The following is an 18042-nucleotide window of genomic DNA, read 5'->3' as shown; positions in this document are numbered from 1 at the left end:
TCCTTGCATCTTTTGGCTCCCCCGAGGAAATACAAACAAAAGCTGCAGGAAAAACTTTTGACTGGCAAAAGGAAATGGCGACGGCGATGGCAATGGCAATGGCATTGCCCATAACGAATATGTATTTTTTGATTCCCTATGCGATGTGGCTGTTGCTGTTTGTACTTCTGCTGCTCCTCCTCTTTCAACTCTGGTAACTCGTAACAAGTTAAGCAACTTTGGACAGACATCAAAAGTTGGTAGGATTTTCATTCGGGCAGCTTTGGGACTGTCAACAGCTGTGCCCCGCAGCAGCAAGAGTATGCTAGAGGATGAGGAAGGATATACCATATACATGTGTATGTACCTGACGGGGGATATCTGTAGGTTTGCACTTCAAAGCGATACTATAAGATATCGCTGAGGATTTAGGATGGCAGAGACAGTGCGAGAGCATCTCCCATTCGCTTAAGCATTTTCAATTTCAGGCAAAAACTTTCCACTGGCCCTGAGAGGAGAGGACGAGAGAGAGAGAGAGAAATCTTCGCTGAGCCATTATCATTGTCGGCACACATGTGGCACACGGAGCAACATTTATGGGCTTCCCTTTCCCTTCCTCGGTTCCCCTTACGAGTCGGCAAATTGCCAATGGTGCTGCTGGCACGGCAGGCTGACGGTGGCGGCGGCAGGCAGGAAATGCCTTACTTGATTTAGCTGCTAAGTGCAACTTGAGGCAGGGCCAGGCATGGGGTGGCTTGGCGTGGCGAGGATGGAGACCAAATTGCACGCCGCATGTCGCCAGGAAGTAGCAGAGGCAGTGGCTGTGGCAAAAGGCAGAAGGCAGAAAGCAGCTAACGGCAACAACAATTTGCCAGTGTCCTCAGCAAGGATTTTTCGGCAACAATGTTCTCATAAATCCCCTTGGCGCTTGTAAAAACAATTATGCCAGATATTTACGCCGCAAAAAGCCGAATGCGTTGCTGCCACTGCAACGGCAACGGCAACGAAAACAGCAGAAACAGAAGCAGCAGCAAGAAAGGAAGTGTTTGGCTTTTGGAAGTCGAAGAAGTAGATACCCTTCGAATGACACCCACATGATATGAGGAAACGATCAAGGAGCATAGTGGAGAGAAGGTTCTGTACGAACGTTCTGCCAGAAATCTTCACTGCTGAACGAAGATAGAAAAGGACTATATTTTCTGGATCGTTATGTCCTCTGTAAAGGGTATTCATTCGACTACCAACAGTTGTGGCAAATTGCTTTTAACATTTTTGGCTTTTAATTGCAGTGTCATGGCCCGTTGTTTCTGCCATATCCTCTGCTGCCACTGCCACTGCTGCTCTTTCTCCTTTCTCCATCTCGTCTGATCTCCATTTCCGTTTGTAATTTGTGGCCTTTAAGCTATGAGGCGTATGCGTAATATCGCTTACATTCGAGCCAATTCACACCATTCGCCATCGCCGAGGCAGGCAGAGAAAACGTTGCAATTATGAACTTTTAATTAAAATGTTAAGCAAATTGAAAAAAAGCATCCTGGAGAAGAGCCTGTCTGACTGCAGTTCTCGCATTTATTTCAGCGAGGAAAAAAGAGGTGTTGAAAGCGCGGATGCTGGATGCGGGGAGCGGGGTGGCTGCTACGTGAAAAGTGCAAAATGGTTTCGCTGAGGTCCAGTCAAGGAGGATTTTCCTCCATTCAGACGAAGGAAAACACGAACAGGCAGCAGCTGTCAGCGCCTGGAAAACCCATCGACAGTTTCGAATGTCCATTTGTGGAGCACTTTGTCTGAACCCCTACCCCTGTCGCCTGTCACACACATGTGCTGTGTGTGTGTGTGTGTGTGTGCGGGAGTATCTAATTGCGTGTCGGAGTGTGGGTAACAGTTTGTACGTGGCTCGCACAGGCGGCCATAAACTGCAAAAGCCATTTCTTTGCTTCATGGAAAGTTATGGCATCAGGAAGGATGGAACTCCTCCTCCTCCTCCTATGTAAGGGATATGAAATCCGCTGGGACAGTGCGTGTTAGAAGCGAAACAACAGCCCAGCGCACAACTTAATCAATAAATTCTAACTAAAATTAGAAGGAGTTTATTGCTTCTGATGCACTATCTGGACTCAGTCTAATAATAGAACCCCACGATTTATGGTACGATGGAGATATCTACGAAACGCTCTGCACAAAAACTAAAGATCCTATTGCCACAGCATTATCTTTTTATATTTAATAAAACTTTTGCCTTTGACTATTCGGCAAATAGTTCAACTCTTTTATTGGCTCTGGGGAAACCCTCGAGTGCCGGACCCTGACATTCTTCCTAGATAAACAACCATAAACAACTACTGCCAAATTTTACTTTTCCTCAACGCCAATTTATCTCAAGTTCTTGGTGAATTTTTGTTAGATCATCTGCACGGTGAAACGACTCTTAGTTCTAATGGCTCATATCGCGAACGACACTTTTGTGGCCTGTACGTGAGATTGGTTGAATGGTGTTGGTTTCCGTATCTGTACCCGTGTCCGTGTTGGTGTTTGTGTTCGTATCGCGAGAGTGTGTGTGTTCGCATTGACAGGGCAGGGGCATTCATTCCCTTTTTACGGCAAACATTCAGTTTTTGTAGTCACGTTCAAGCGCTTTAAGCGGCTTCATGTTTTTGGCGTTCCGAGTGGGAAGCGAAGCGTCGGGAATAACCCCATTTTGCAACGGTTTCCAGGATACGTATACGCACCATAGTCATGGCAACCATAGGGTTGAACAAACATAACTCAACCCAGAAGAACGCATGGCGTGTATGTTTAGGTTAACCCCAGCACGAACCCCCATACTAAGCCCGCTCCATGATGTCGTGGGGAGCAACAATATTCAGGAATTCACAATCTACTCACATTGTGGCGCTTCTTCTCACGTTCGGGCACCGCGTGCCAGCTGAACTGCAAATTCCAATCAAAGCCACCCACATTGACGCCGCTGGAGTCGCGATAGTGGTACTCCAAGGTATCATCGCTGATGACATCGATGACGGGACAGACGACGGTGGAGGAGTTCCGGGCGATGCGATCCAGCAGCGGTTCCAGCCAGCCTGCAAACAAGAGGATGAAACGAATTGAAATTGTGAAAATACTACTACGACTGCGTTTAATTGCTTTTTCGGGGCACGGCCATCCATCCATCAACCGCCTCATGAAAGGAGAAATTGCTTTTCTTTTCGCTTGGCTTTCGGATAGTTTTTGACAACCAATTGCCGACTTTTGTTGCAACTTTCTTAATAAACTAAATTGATTGCCTTTTGTTACGCTCTCTTGTCAGTCACTCAGCTTATCGAGTGTGGGGAAATGAGGAAGAGTCCCAGCCAAGATAATACAAAGGCTCAAGTGATTTACTTGAGTTTGGGCCTTGTTTTATTGGCATCATTTTCGGCCCAACGGATTTGGTTTGATAGCCATCAAAAATGTTACGAACAGACCGTTAGGCTCTCGACCATAAACCAGAAACGAGACTCCCAAGGGTGGCGAAGACTCCGATGAGGATACTCTACTCGAATAGGAAATTGCTTGTAAAGCAGGAATGAAATTTCTGCATTTAAATTTGATTTAATTTTACTTTGGCTTTTGGCTGCCGCATAAATTTAAATATTGATTTTTGCCTGAATTGTGCATGTCCAAAAAGCTGAATGAACAAAGGTTTCTTTTGGGCAAATCAATGCATAAAATGGATATGTCAATCATTTAACAAGGGAGGAAACGGAAACACGTCTCCGTTTAATGGATATTTATGAAAATTAAATTATGAAATATCATAGAGTGGAATACGAAGTGGCTTTCAATGTTAATTTAACACAGAAACAAATTAAAATGGAATTAAAATGCAGCAACAAATATTGTGAACCTCTAATAATATGCTACAGTTTCTTAGTCACAATTATGTTGCCTACTTTTAGGCATTCACATTTATTGCTGGCTCACCTTCAGTGCACTCGCAATGGGAATCCAAATAAGTCAAAACTGGCGACTTTGCATATGTGGCGCCCAGGAGGCGGGCACGAATCAGGCCCTCGCGCTTCTTCCCCCTGACAATCTGAACCTTGGGATAGGCCGCAAAGTAGTCCTCCAGTTGCTTCTTGAGATGAGCTAAAACGGAGAATAAATCCATTGATTTAGATCAATTGGTTCAAAGATAAGTTGCAATAAAACTCACGCATATCACTGTAGTCATCCACCAGGATAATCTTGCCAATGAGGTTGTCCGGAGATCTATCCAGCACCGAGTGCACTGTCCGCAGCAGCACGGTCCAGGCCTCGTTGTGGAAGCAAATGATGACATCTGTGGCTGGCAGATTGGTGAGATAATGGGCCGTATCCTTGCACCAGGCATCCCGGGGATCCGGCAGTGTGCGGTGCACCGATATCAGATCGGAAACGTACTGATTGAAGGCATTGTTGGTCCAGCCATCGTCCACGGCCTTCTTCATCTCGTCGGACATCTCGGTGGGCAGGTGGACTGGTTTGCCCATCTCTCCGAGATTCTCATCGAAGTTGGCAGGTGGATCTATCACCTTTTTCGTATCTGCTAGATAAAACGAAAGAGAAAGAGAGTGTAGGAATCGTTAGAAATATGTTTGCATTTACTGTCTGATTTGATTTGCCTTGAAATTGCAGGTTAAGGTGCTTGGGAGATGAGCATGAGCATGGGAACCCTGTTGTGCGTGAAATTTATGACAAAATAAACTCACAAAGATACACACCCACACAGCCATACAACCACACACCCACACAGCCACACAGAGGGACAAACATTCACTTCCTGTCGAGATAAATCGCAGTGCATTTCCCATGAAAAGTTGCCATCATCAGGAGCTTCTTCTGCTTTGGGGTCCTTCACATGGTTATGAAAAATCGTTTGCCTTGCAAATTTCCTCATGTGTGTCCCTCCGCCATCCTCCCAACTACTACTCCCATCTGTGTGTGGATCCTTGCTGTGCATTTTATTATTTTGTTATTTGCATTTGCATGGAAATATGAAATATTCTCCTGTTCTCAGTCGCCTCCTTCCTCCTTGCTGCCTTGCCTGCTCGTGCGCTTCTGCTTCTGCTTTTTATGCGATTTGTCAGCCACAAGTGACACTTATTGGCCATCGCCTGAATGCCCGACTGCCTGCTTGCCTGTCTGTGTGCCTTTCACTATTCATCCTCGGGTTTGGTTCTCTGCTAATGGAAATTTCAGGTGCGGAGGACAGACCCTGCTTAAAGGGCTTCCAAATTTAATTAAACTGGATTTCCATCTGGGAATTACATTTACTTGAGCTTGGGTTTGCTTTCTATAGATTAAACTGTGGGCAAATCTCATCCAAATTAATTTCAGGGGATCTTAAGTTTTGGATTTTAAGAAATAAATTATTTTTGGGTCTGTGGGATTTGCGTTTTCTGAGTTGTCTGACTGTATCTGTTGGGGTCTCCATTTAACTAGCCCCATTCCCTTTGTCAATCATAATCAGAACCGGTTCAATTAAAACTCAATAAAAACATAACTAAATTCACAGTCATTAAGGCGACTTTGGGTTTTACTAACTGGTTTTCTCTGTTCAGTCCACAAAACTCTTCTTTATATCCCAATCGGGGAACATATTTCTGGCATCCCCCCAATTCCACCAATCACCATCCTTGGCTTTGTGGTTGGGGGAGGGGAACCAGCGATGCAGGAACATTTCAATTACCGCAATCATTTCAATTTCAATAAGCGTAAAAAGCTAGCTCTGGCAAAATAAAAAGCCATAAAATGCTGAAAATGAGCAGGATAGGAGAGATGGTAAAGGATGGTAGAGTATTGTATGGTATGGAGAGCGGGCATGGGGAGTATAAACCGCATTATGCTAGTCCGAGAAGAGAGGAGGAGAGTGGAGTGGAGTGAAGTGGAAGAATGGAATGGATAGGCGAGAGCAGACCAATCAGCCGACAATAAATTTGTTCGCACAAAAACGGAAAATAAGAGAAAAACCATTAAATCGGCCATAGGCGACGGCGGCTACTTTCAGGGCTCCCAAAGAGGAGAAGGGGGTTTTCACTCATAAATTTTATGATTTGTCGCCCGTTGCCGTAGTAATAACTTCATTGCGGAATATTCACGGCTCCGCCACAGGATTCCAAGCATCCTTAGTTCTCTGTCTCCCTCCCTCCCTCCCTCTCAGTCTTTATAATGAACTTTTTTTTGTTTTGCATGCTGGGCGGCTCGGCTCGGCTCGCACACGCATTATCATCATCATAAAAAACAATAAAAAAAAAGTATGGTCTGTGGCGAGGACTGTGCCCCGTAACTGGATTTTATGTCTTTTATTGATTCACTGTTGCATATTTATGGCCCCTTGAGACATTAATGAAATGCCATGAACCAGCGGGTGGGTTCCTATTCTTATTCGAGGACTCCCTGCAGGAGTAAACCAATTTGGGACACGCCCACGCTCAGGCAGAGGTGGGGCCAAAGGTTATACCCTAAAGAACGGAAACTACGGAATCTATCACTGGAGATATTTCTATATTCTTCACATTTTTACCAGATAAACCAGAAAATACTACCCTGCTTTGCTCTGCATTTTGATCAACCGTGCACTTTTCCAATGAGAAAATCGTAGTTGACATTTTCACGTCAAGTGTGTGTGTGGAACGGGACATACAACAACGCTGCGTATGCGTTATGTTCCTCGCCATGCGCTGACAATGGTGGATGGGGGAGAGAGGGAGAGAAAACAAGGAAAGACAATCGCAGCGCAGAGAAGCGCTCAAGGGACACGCCTGAGCGTGACAGGAAGCTATAAATGTTTGGCTATTGACAAAGAGAGAGAGAGGAGCAGCAGCAGCAGGAGGAGAAGCAGCAGGTGGAAGGTGCCATCAGGATGTGGATATACATAGTTGGGGTGGGGGTGTGGCTGGCTGCCACATGACAAATGCGTCTCCCTCTCTACCTCTCATTTGGTCGTCGTTCATGTTTCATCATGTTTGCCGCATAACTGTAACATAATATGCCAAAGTACCGTTATTTCGCACAACGAATGAGGTTAGGGCGAGTCACGTGTGATTCCCCTCTGTGACGGTGGCAGTGGAAATGAGAATAGACATGCGAGCAAAACAGAAATCAGGCATTCCCTGGGATTAGCATTGATTAAAAACAGGAAGACCCAAAGGAAACGAAACGAGAGGAAAGGATAAATCAGGAGGAGGAGGAGGCGGAGGAAGAGACGGGCAAATCAATCTGCTTTTGTGCCGCTTGTAGCATGCAACTACTACAGGAAAAAGTGGGCCTTCAGTGGGCGTGTCTATGATGTTGCCTTGAATATATAAAATCATTATCGCTGCTAAATTGTAAAAAAAAAATTATGCATATAGCAGAACCCTCCACAAAGGGGTGTAGAGAGGGGTAGTAGTGACGGGGGCAGGGACCATAAAGGTATACCAGGCAGTAGGGCCAACGATCAAGATAACATGGCCTGAAGGCAGGTTTGCTGGTGGGATGGAATGGGAGGAGAAGTCGAGGAGAAGAGTGGACTCTAAGGAACCCGATGCGAACGCGCGATAAACGTCGTGTTGGTACCACGACGCTCTCGCGCGTCTCGTTGTTGCATCTTTTGGTGGTGGTAACGCGCCCCCAAGGCCAAAGCCAATAAGTACAACAACACTAATTACCAGCTATGAACAACGTGGACCCACATGGCACACAGTCAGAGGCACAGGCAAAGGCACACATGAAGTATGCAGGAGATCGAAGGCTAGGGCTAGGGCTAGGGTTATGGTGGAGATGCAGCCACAGTGGTCGCCCTGGCACCCCATCGAGAAAACTATAAAACGTGAGTATTGTTAAAAGTTATAGTCTGGGCATTGAATGTGCTATAAAATATAGACATGAAAAAAAAACGTTTGTCTAGAAAAAGTAGTTTGCAGAACAAAGGTTACCCAAAGGTAACCATCAAATGCAAAATTCCTCAAACCTGAGAGGTCTCTTGAACCATTCCTGATCAGAAAATATTCCCTAAAGCTCAAGTAAAAGTATGATTAGTCCTAGACTCTCATTCCATTGTTTTGTATCCCTCGAACCACTGTTGAAGTTCGATCCATGGGTCCTCCCTGGCGAGTGTTGGTAAACGTTTGTAGGCTTGCACACAATTTTGACGCCATGGGGCAGCTGCTGCTCGAGAAGAGGCCCAAAAGAAAAGGATCCAACTTGTAGCTTTGCCACCTCAACGATGATTATGATGATGGGCATGGGCGGAGGGAGGAGGGAGGAGAGGGACTTGCACAAGGAGAACCTAGGCTGAAGATGGGGCATGGATGATGGGGCCCAAAGAGGGAGAGATGCAAACATGATATGCGAAATTGCAAATACGTGCATTGTCCGAGACAGAGACGAAGACGGAAACTTGGATGTAGATCTTTCGCTATCCTCCTTCTGCCATATCCCCTGTATCCTCCTGACTCCTCCCTTCCATGGACTGACGACTGATGGTCAGTCGACCACATGCTGATGCAATCTTAAATGCTTGTTCCACATGCGAGAGCCACAGCCAATAGATGGAGAATGAAGGAGGGCGTGCACACACATACAGGAAGCTAAAAGCGAGGTCTATCTATTCCTCCTCCTCGCTCTGCCACTGCCCCCTCTGGAGTCATGCCTGGTTGGGCCCCAGACTGGCTTCATTGATTTGCCTGGGCAGAGAGCGGGGCAGAGCAGAGCAGAGTCCAGTCCAGTCAAGTGTCCATTGAGGAAAAATCTATCCCATGGCCAGGAACTAGTGTCGGTCTCTGGCTCTGTATCTGTCTCTGCCACATCTGCCACATCTGCCACCTCCTTCACTTGCTCCTCCTTCCCTAAGCCTTTCTTGACTTGATTAGTAAGTAACATTATCATACCCTTTGAGCGTAGATTAAAAGGGTATATGTATACCAAACGTTGCAAGGTAAATCTCACGAATATCAAGTTTCTTTCCATCAAAAGGTATTCGATTGAGTTTTCACTTGATTACAGATTTAGATATTAGTTGGTTTATATTATCTGCACATGTAGATATGCCAAGATTAACTACAATTGGATAAGCATTGCACACAGAGCAAAGAAGGCAAAGAGGGTGTCCCTTAGTCGTTACCTACAGCCTCATTAGTTGTGTTTCCCCTCAGAAAGTTTAATGCGAATGCCTGTCTGTCTGTCTATATCTTTCTATCCCCTCAGTATACTTCCCTGCCCCCCTGCCCTACATCCGCTGAGCATTCGCCTGACATTGAAAATGTTGTTTGGCAGCAATTCCAAGTTGTTAAGTGCTCGTGTTGTTGCAGTTGTTGGCAGCGTTCGAGTTGTTCGGGTTGTTAGTATTTGCCGCTGGCATCTTCGACATTGTTGTAAAACTTGTTAGAAATTTTCTTAAAGGCACAAAGGCGGTGGCCACCAGAGAAAAACGAGGAAGTGTGACAGCAGCAGCAGCAGCAGCAGCAAGTTTTTCTGGCAGAGTGGTTCCCAAAGAACCCCCCTCCCCATATGTGTTATTATTCCCCCATTCGGATGGGATCGGGTTCGGGTTCGGTTTCGGGTTCTTCGGGCAGCTGCTGGTGCTGCCGCTGCTGCTGGTGACCCAAAATGCAATCTCCCAAGAAGGATGTGTGTGCAATGGGTGCAACGGGGGCATGTGCATTGAATTGATGGGAATTAGTTGCAAGCGATTGCGTGGAAATGAAGTGCAAAGCGTCCAGGGAAAAGCATGAAAGAGATTTCCCAGCATCGATAAAACGAGCCAGAACCAAGGGGGCTGCGCGGTGCGATGCGGTGCTTCCATTTGTGCGGATTTCGGAATGGAAATAAATGTGCAACTGATTTCAATATAAATGCTTATTGTTCGGCGCACAGCAAAAAAAAAAAAGGAATACGATAGGGAGCGAATGCTCCAAAGAGCAGGGAAAAGGATGTTAAATCGCTGGGAAAATGAGAAAGTAATCTTGGGAAAACTGCTAGCAAAGCAACGGCAAGGAAAACTTTTCCCAGAGAGAACTAATTTGCTAAGAAAAGAAAATTGAATTGATTAGTTTTAGTCTGCAAAGATTTTCGTTGGAAAAGGGATTGGCTGGCTGGCTGGCTGGCAGGGACTTCTAATTAGTTCTAATGTTGTGACCCTTTTATGGAGATTGGCCAACGGATTTTCCGCTTTTCAGCTCAAGGAATACTCTTCTCTAAGACTAAAATCAGTTTAATTATAAAACAAAAGAGCTCACCGTCTTGTGCCTTTGGTTTAAGTGGAATGGGAGCCGGAGCCGCCTTTTTTCTGGGCTTCTTCTCCGAGGACTGGCGTGCGGACTCGTTTGCCTTGGGCTTGGCGGCGGTGGGCGGAATGTCCGCCTCCTCCAGTTCGTTGCGCAGCCCACCTCCTCCTGCATTGATGACATTGCCATTGAGGCCGATGTCCTCGTTGAGGGGATCGGCAAGGTCTCCGTTCCTCAGGGGCAAGGCAATGGGATCCCCGAGAGGAGCGGATCCGCCGCCTGCGGCACTGCCTGAGGCACCTTCCTGGGCGGCGCGACGCCGTGTGTCGTCCGTGTAGACGAGGAAGGCGATGCAGAACCAGATGGCCAGAAGGAAGGCCACCAGCTTCACGATTGTCGTGGAGCGACGACGCCAGATGAAGGCCATCTTTGGTTTTTTTGTGTGTGTTGTTTGTTGCTGTAGTTGCTGTAGCTGTGTAGCTCCCGCTGCTGTGGTGGCTTTTGGCCAAAAAAGGTGCTAACGGATACACTAAATCTCTCTCCCCCAGTGGAGGTCTCTGTTTTCGCGTTGCTTTGTGCGGCTTTCACTTAGTTACGAGGCCTCTTTTTCTGGTCTGTGGCATGGGCGCACATGGCGTATACGCAACATTAATCAATGCCCGGCAATGATTTATGATGTTTGATGTTTTGAGGATATGTCTTGGCTTCTCCGATTCTCTCCTTGTCTCTGATATGTGGTCTCCTCTTTCTCCTCTTCTGGAAGATATCAAAATATAGATTTGCTTGCAGTCTGCTCTCGACTCAGTCTGATTTCTGTGGATATGTGTGGACAATCTTCAAATTGTGGGAAGAACTGCGGATAGCAGAGGCAGACGTTGCACTCCGGGAGGTCCTTAGCTGTGGAAGAGAGAGGCAGAAAGAGGGGAAATGAGTTTCAATCTTTGTGTTTCGCAGCCCTTCAGCAAAGAACAGAAGAACAGAAGGCCGAATGCAATTAATTTAAGGCATTAAGCCATTAAATTGAAACGCAAATCAAATAATTGAGCCATTAAGAATAATATTGATTTTAGATCTCTGCTGTTGCCACATGCCACCTGCCTCATGCCCTTGTTGTGGCAGCATCATCTGCAATTAAGCTTTGCACCCCTTCCCATCCTCCAATCTCCGGCAAAGGCAAAGACAACGGCACAAACATAAAGCGACAGGCAACATGCAACTAATGTCAATATTATATAATTGCAGCAAAAACCGCATCAGAACTTTGTACTCTCCAGTGCCTCGATATGCCTCCTCCCCTCTCCACGGTAACCACTTGAGTGGCTGCCAGGTAAATGACATGGACACGCCACTTGGCTCTGGCTCTGGCTCTGGCCCTGGCTCTGGCCCCCAAGTGGAACAGAGAAGAGCGAACAGAGAGCATAGAGCAGCGTTCGGCGTCGGCCCAGAGGCCAGGCCATAAACCATACCATGATCCCAAGGCAGAAGTGGAGTTGCGTGTCGAGCAGATGGGGGGCATATGATGGGGGGGGCAGAAACAAGAAATTGTGCGGTTTCCCCTTCTCCCCCTCACAGCACAGAGCAGAGGGCTAACCGCAGTTGAATACCCTTCGATGCTAATCCAATTAGCGGACTGGACTGTCCACCGCCCAGAGTTGGGTTCGTTTCGGTTCCTTCTGTGGTTCTGCGTCAGCCATAATCCTGGGAAAAGTCCAGCATTTCCCGCAGAGATTACATTTCATTTAATGCAATTTTTAAACCCAACAATCTCCCATCATAAATCAAAGAATCTGTCTGGAAAAAAAATGTGCTTTCTATCAAAAGATTCCTTAAAATTCACTTTGACTCCCCCCTCGCTTCAGCACGCTTCTTCTGCCTTCCTCTGGGGCAGGAATTCGCTTAAAGCCAACTCAATTTGCATTAATTCGAGTGCTCAGTGCTCAGAGCAGATTCTCTCGAGTCTATTAGAGGAAAATGTGTATGCAGGGGAAAATTAAAACTAATAAACATGGCTGGAACCCTGATCGCCGGACTAGAGGGCCCTTCTGTGAGGAGTACTCCGCACTCGCACTCGTAATTGGGTGCACATGCAGGCCGCTGGTGGCACGCCGCTTGCCCCAGGGCCAATTCGACTCTGGGCTTATCAATTAGATGGGGCAACCGGGGCAGGAAGACAAGCAATCCCCCGCCTGGGGATTGTCTATGGCCAAAGTTCCATCTGCTGTCCACTCTCCACTTTGGGGAATCTCTTCTTGCCACTCTGATGATGGCCCGAACAGAGCTCTACTCTCCACCCTTGGAGGCAACTCCTCTCCCTGCTGCAAGCCAACTCCTGCTCTCGCCCCGCCCCTTTGGGGGCCAACTATGTGAATACAATAAATACAAGTTAATTACTTCGTGTGCCTTTTGTTATGGCTCGTTGGGTTCAAGTGCTATGCCCCCATGCTCCGCTGCCCCGTCCCGGCCAGCTATGTTGGGGCTATTTCCGCTGCATGCGCTTATAAACTGAATACAAAAGACAAAGGAAAAAGAGGGGAACCCCTGAAAACATCGCCCGTCCCCCTGCCACACACATGTCATGTCCTCACTCAGCTGTAAAAACAGCAACTCACACAACTAAAGTTTGCCCTGGCAAAATAGAGCAATTATGGGCGACAGAGAGGTGTGCCGTGAGAGCGTTAGAGAAATAGAGAGAGAGAGTGTGGTGTTACCCCCCACCAAATGTTGACAATCTCAATTACGGTTTACGGACCGCACTGACAACAGCCATGGAGCCATACAACCATTGCCACGACGATAATTGGCGGATTTCTGCCGATGATTTTCATGGGCTTTTTTATAACTTATTTTTATGGATATTTATAGATCGGATGAAAGCTAATCAAAGAGCACACCTCTCACCCATTCAACAAACACACACACACACACACAAACACACACACAGGGCATCACAATTGTTTATCAATTGAGAGACAACGAATGAAAACCTACAAAAAAATACACAATATGGATACGCTGCATAGAACTGGCAGAATACGACCAAGAATATTACTCTTTACGTTAATGTTTGTTTTTCGGTATTTCTCTCTCTCCCTCTGTACCTTCTCTTGTGCTAATCTATCAACTCTTTGCTAATCAAGAATATATGTGTTTGTACAGCTGTGTTTATGGAAATGGTAGTAGTGTTTTTGACCCTATTCTGTTTTCTATTGTTTACGTTCCTGTCTATCCAAAAAGGTATCACTTGTTCAATTTAAAAGACTGGAAGTGTCGCAAAAATAGTTTTGAATGTGACACGGTGCGGCAGTAATACTTCCATGAATACAGCTGTATATACTCAGTACGTAATATCTGCAAGAGTACATAAAAATACTTATATCAATAATTGACTGATTGCAATGTCATAAATGTCATTTATGGAGTTTTGCTGTTCCCCTCCTCGCTCCATACAAAATACTACCCCTAAAAGGGGTCTCTGTCTCCTTCCTCTTTTGTGTGCAGCATTTAAATTTGTGTATTTATTAAAATGCGCTTCTGTCGTATTGTGCGGCATTGGTTTGATTGCGGTGCACACAGCGTATGCGCAATGTTTGGTTTTTATGCGTTTGCTTTAATGGGTGTGGGATGGTGGGGATGCGGGAGGCGGGTGGCATGTGGCCATAGATATCATAATATTTAATGGCCATCGCATCGGTTGCTGGATATGTTTAACTCGAAATTGGCATTTAATGTTGGGCGTTTATTAGGATTTCCCCCCATTGGACAAAGCTGCGGCAGGGCGATAAGGGTGTTTTGTGGGGAATAAAACTGGGAATTATTGGAAAAACTATGCGCCTAGAGGAAGACTCTTTACCAAACCATTCCTACAGGGAAAGATAACTGCGCTCCTGTGTAGTTACCAAACTTTGATTAGTCCCAAATGAAATTTATCTTCACTTCAAAACCACTTTGAACATCCAATTAAAAGATAGTTTTTTGTGAGTGACATTCCCAAAAAACTTCTAGCGATTTCCATTTCCATTTGCAGCATATTTATGTTGAGTTTTGGGTTTTTCCTGCTGCTATTATCACTGATTGGCAACCCCTGTCTGGAAATGTTTCCAAATTGGTATTTTACATTTTTGAGTGTCTCGCTTAATGAGTTGCGGTTTAGTTTTGCGGCTGCCCTCCCCCAAAAACATTCCGAACTCTGAACATATAATGCACAGATGGAAATTTGTGTGTGTTTTTCCAGCGATAAAAACGAACAACAACCTGAAAACGAAATTATACATAGATGGAGGATGCAGGAGAAACAGAAACAGAGTAAGTGGCTGATAAGTGGTTGCCATTGTTACGATGACAGGCTGCCCCGCCCGAGGGGCTACTTGTCTTGAGTTTACATTTTACCTGCCATTCTTTCTCTCTCTCTCTCTGTCTTTCTTCATTACCTGCTCATTCGCATGGGTTTTGTGAGCCGTGTAGCGTCTTATCGCCTGGCTAATTGACTGATAAGCGAACAGTCGAGCAAATTGCGCGTCCTCTGCTTCTGGCTCTAAGATAAGATACAATTAAATTGAATACCAGTACGAATGAGCCGGAGACTTCCTTCTCGGAAATTACCTTCAGTTCGTGGTTATCTCTGGCTGTGGGTCTGGGGTGCTACATTAATCAGAGGAGCTTTTAGAGAAATAATTGCCAAGATAATTCGACCCACACTTGACGAAAGAAGTGTAAAGGCCCCATCCATCCCTACCTACCTCAGGGGAAAACTCAAAGGAAAAGCAGTGAAAAGCCACCTCAAATTACGCACAACAAAGTGCTGGAATTTTTCGCATTTCCACCGAAAAGAAAGGAGGGAAAACTTTATTGTCGCGGTCTTCCTTCCCTCCCGTCATTCCTCCATCCTGGCAGCCACTTTCGGAATACTTTTCCTTGGCGATCATTTGTCATTTTCTTATGCAGAAACTTTTCGGAAGGGAAGAAGAGGGGAGGACTGGATGGGGGGAGTGCATTTTCGCACAGTTTATAATCATTATTATTTATGCAGACTTAATCCACAGTTATTAAAACGAAGGCACAGGCAGAACCAGAAAGGAGAGGAGTGAAGCGAGGAGGGGGCCCGTTTAATATTCATTTTCCGGCAAATGGAAAAGTTTCAGCCGCTAATGAGTTCTGTGCTCTAATGAAGTTCTTCTGCTCTGAACTTTTGGGAATCATTTTAGGCGAAATAAAGTCTTAGCCACGGGTCAATCCAACCAGTCACGGAAGAACGTCTTTCAAAAGCTGCCACCGACCGTTGTGCTCCACTAAATGTGCCACCTGGGAACGAAACGAGAGACTCCTCCAAGAAGCACCGCAAGAACTGAGAGATAGATGCCACTGCCGCTGCCACTGCCACTGCTATTGCTGCTGCTGATGATGATGATGATGCCACTACACACGATGGCTGCATTTTGGTTCGTGGAAAGAAAGTTGCCATGGAGAATGGGAAGGAGAAAATTTAATCAAAATATTTGCACATCCGCCAACGGCAGCAGCCAGAAGCCAACAGCCAGAGAGAGAAGTTACCAAGGCGACTAGAATTACCAGTCTAGAAAACAGAACAGACCAGAGGCAACAGAGGCAACAGAGTGCAACGAAGTGGAGGGAAAAGACAGACAGACAGACACACAGACGGACAGGTCATGGAGGTACAGTGCGAATCGTGGCATTCCCACAAATGGAAATCTTAATTCATTTTAATTTAATCTCATTTCGATTTTGGTTTTTTTGTGTCTTCTCCTCCTCTTCTTAAAGTTTAAGAAGTTCTCTCAAAATTTATCTCCCTACAGTCACTTTTCATGGAATTTTTTGGGTTTCGAATTCGCTCAAAACATAGTGTCGATCGTGTATGGTACTTTCTATACCCATCAAAGTATGGTTTTAACGGGCAGCCTATTTATTTATTTTTGGGATTTGGGTTTCTTAAGCTTCAAAGATCTCTCTCTCTCTCTCTCATCTTTTCTAACCCTCCTTTACAGGCAGTGCTCACTGTATTTGGATGACTCTGACTGAATGGATGGCTGGCAAAGACTCCTTTTGGGCATTTGGTTCATGTCACGGCGAAACCAGTCAAACCTCATTTGCGATGGCGCGACTTCATCTTCATCCTCATCCTCGATGCATCACGAGCAGGCAGCAGGCAGCAGACGTCATGAAGCATGCAGCATGCGGCAGGCAGCATCGACGATGGGATGTTGTCTTTGACAATTATTTACCGTTGGCGCTTAACTGTTAATTTGCCATCCACCGAACCAGTCCACGTCCAAAGACCAGTTTCCCATCGGATCCTCAGCATTTACTACCAGGCAGGCAGCAGCATCATCAGACGTTCAACTGCACGGCATCTGCCTGGCCTGCCTGCCCCATCCAAGCGGCCGACAATTGGAAGCATGCCACGCATTTTTTATGGCTTTCAATTTGACAAAAAGCCGGGCAGCATCAGAAATGATTTTCCCTCTTTCCCAGACACGAAGCACGAGGCACAAGGAAAATGTAATTAAATGGCTTTTCCAGACATCTCTTTCTGCTTCAAAACAGGATCTGAAGGATCAGAGGAGAGCCCCAGAAGATGACAGGTGGGTAATTAGAATGGAATGGAAAGCCATCAAAATGATGAGAAAAGTTCGGTTGAATGAACCGAGCACAGAGCAGCGCCCATGCCATGCGATCATTAAGACTTGCCATCCACTAAACCAGAAATCAAATCAAATCTGTAGTCTAATTCCCCTTCTTTTTTTTTTGCTCTTTTTAGATGATAATCTATGATGACTGGCAGCCACAAATCGTTTCCTTTGTGGCCAACAAACTTGTCAAAAACTTGGCCAAGATTTTTGTTGGCTAATTCACTCCGCAAACTGTCCCAAGAAACTGGCCAAACTCGTTGGCCCAGCCCAAAAAACAAACAAAAAAGCAGCAGAAAATCCACAAAAATTCAGATGAATCGTAATCTGAATTCCCTAGAGATTCTGCTTCTACTTTTTGGGGGCTCCGTTTCTCTAGCTCTCCATTCCCACCCTCTCCGCTTTCTCTCTCTCTCTTTCTCTCTCTTACTCCGCTGACCTTGCACTTGGTTTTGTGTGGGCTAGCGTATGGAAACAAGGTCAGGCCTCTGCCGGTGGCTAATGCCCTGGCCAAAAGCAAAGCAGGAACCGCAAACTAATTTGAGGGTCAAACTAGTTTCGAGAGACAGAAAGAAATACCCGAAGGTAGGGTAAAAATCGAAGCGAATAAACTTCAAATGAGCCGCAGGGAAATAAATTGTTCATTTGCATATGCAAGCATTTTCCACCTGCGGGAACGGGGCTTTCCCCACTCTTATCCGACCTCAATAGTTATTTGTTTGACTCTTTTCCACAGTCAGAGTCAGGGCCATTTCCATTTCCATTGCTGGCCATTTTTCAACTTGACTGGTCGGAACCGGACCGGATTGGATTCGATCGGCTGGGATGGGTATGCGGTTGAAGTGGGGACCCTCCATCGCCAGACTAGAGCCTTCTTCACGATTTTTCACGTTTTATTTTTCGTGTATTTTCCCCGCTGATTTTCGACTTTTGGGTTTTTTGTTTGAGTTCCGTTTCGCTGTTTTTCCTCTTCCTCTGCATCGGGAAATGCATTTTGGCCGCCTTTTTTCAATACCAGACTGTTGGCCCTGTTTGGCCGTTTGCCCATCCACTTTTGGGGCCAAATTGAATAAGAAACTAATTTCCAACAAACTGTGCGAAATATTTTTAAAGGTTTTCGCCTTTCACACACTACACGGGGTAAAGGAGTCGACTTGTGGGCTACCCATTCCTACAGAAGATAAGTAAGAGGAAACACT

General features: G+C 45.8%; 1 protein-coding gene across 5 annotated transcripts in view; it reads right to left on the bottom strand.

The window, feature by feature from the left end:
- Positions 1–18042, bottom strand: part of LOC111075971 (putative polypeptide N-acetylgalactosaminyltransferase 9) — a 59252-nt gene that overhangs the window by 22649 nt on the left and 18561 nt on the right. For 3 of the 5 annotated variants that reach the window (XM_041591853.1, XM_041591855.1, XM_022369520.2), the window contains 4 exons: positions 10215–11099; positions 4172–4543; positions 3940–4104; positions 2863–3056 (listed from right to left, as the gene is read on the bottom strand). In XM_041591853.1, the coding sequence (XP_041447787.1) occupies positions 2863–3056; positions 3940–4104; positions 4172–4543; positions 10215–10629 (1146 nt within the window). In that variant the 5' untranslated portion in view covers positions 10630–11099. The remainder of the gene's footprint in view (positions 1–2862; positions 3057–3939; positions 4105–4171; positions 4544–10214; positions 11100–18042) is intronic. The other 2 variants (XM_041591854.1, XM_041591856.1) reach the window with 1 other exon arrangement.

This window comes from Drosophila obscura, unplaced genomic scaffold (genome assembly GCF_018151105.1).
Source record: "Drosophila obscura isolate BZ-5 IFL unplaced genomic scaffold, ASM1815110v1 contig_151, whole genome shotgun sequence".
Classification (NCBI taxonomy): Eukaryota; Metazoa; Arthropoda; class Insecta; order Diptera; family Drosophilidae; genus Drosophila; species Drosophila obscura.
Note: the sequence above shows the minus strand (reverse complement) of the source record. Positions and strands in the feature narration are given on the sequence as shown.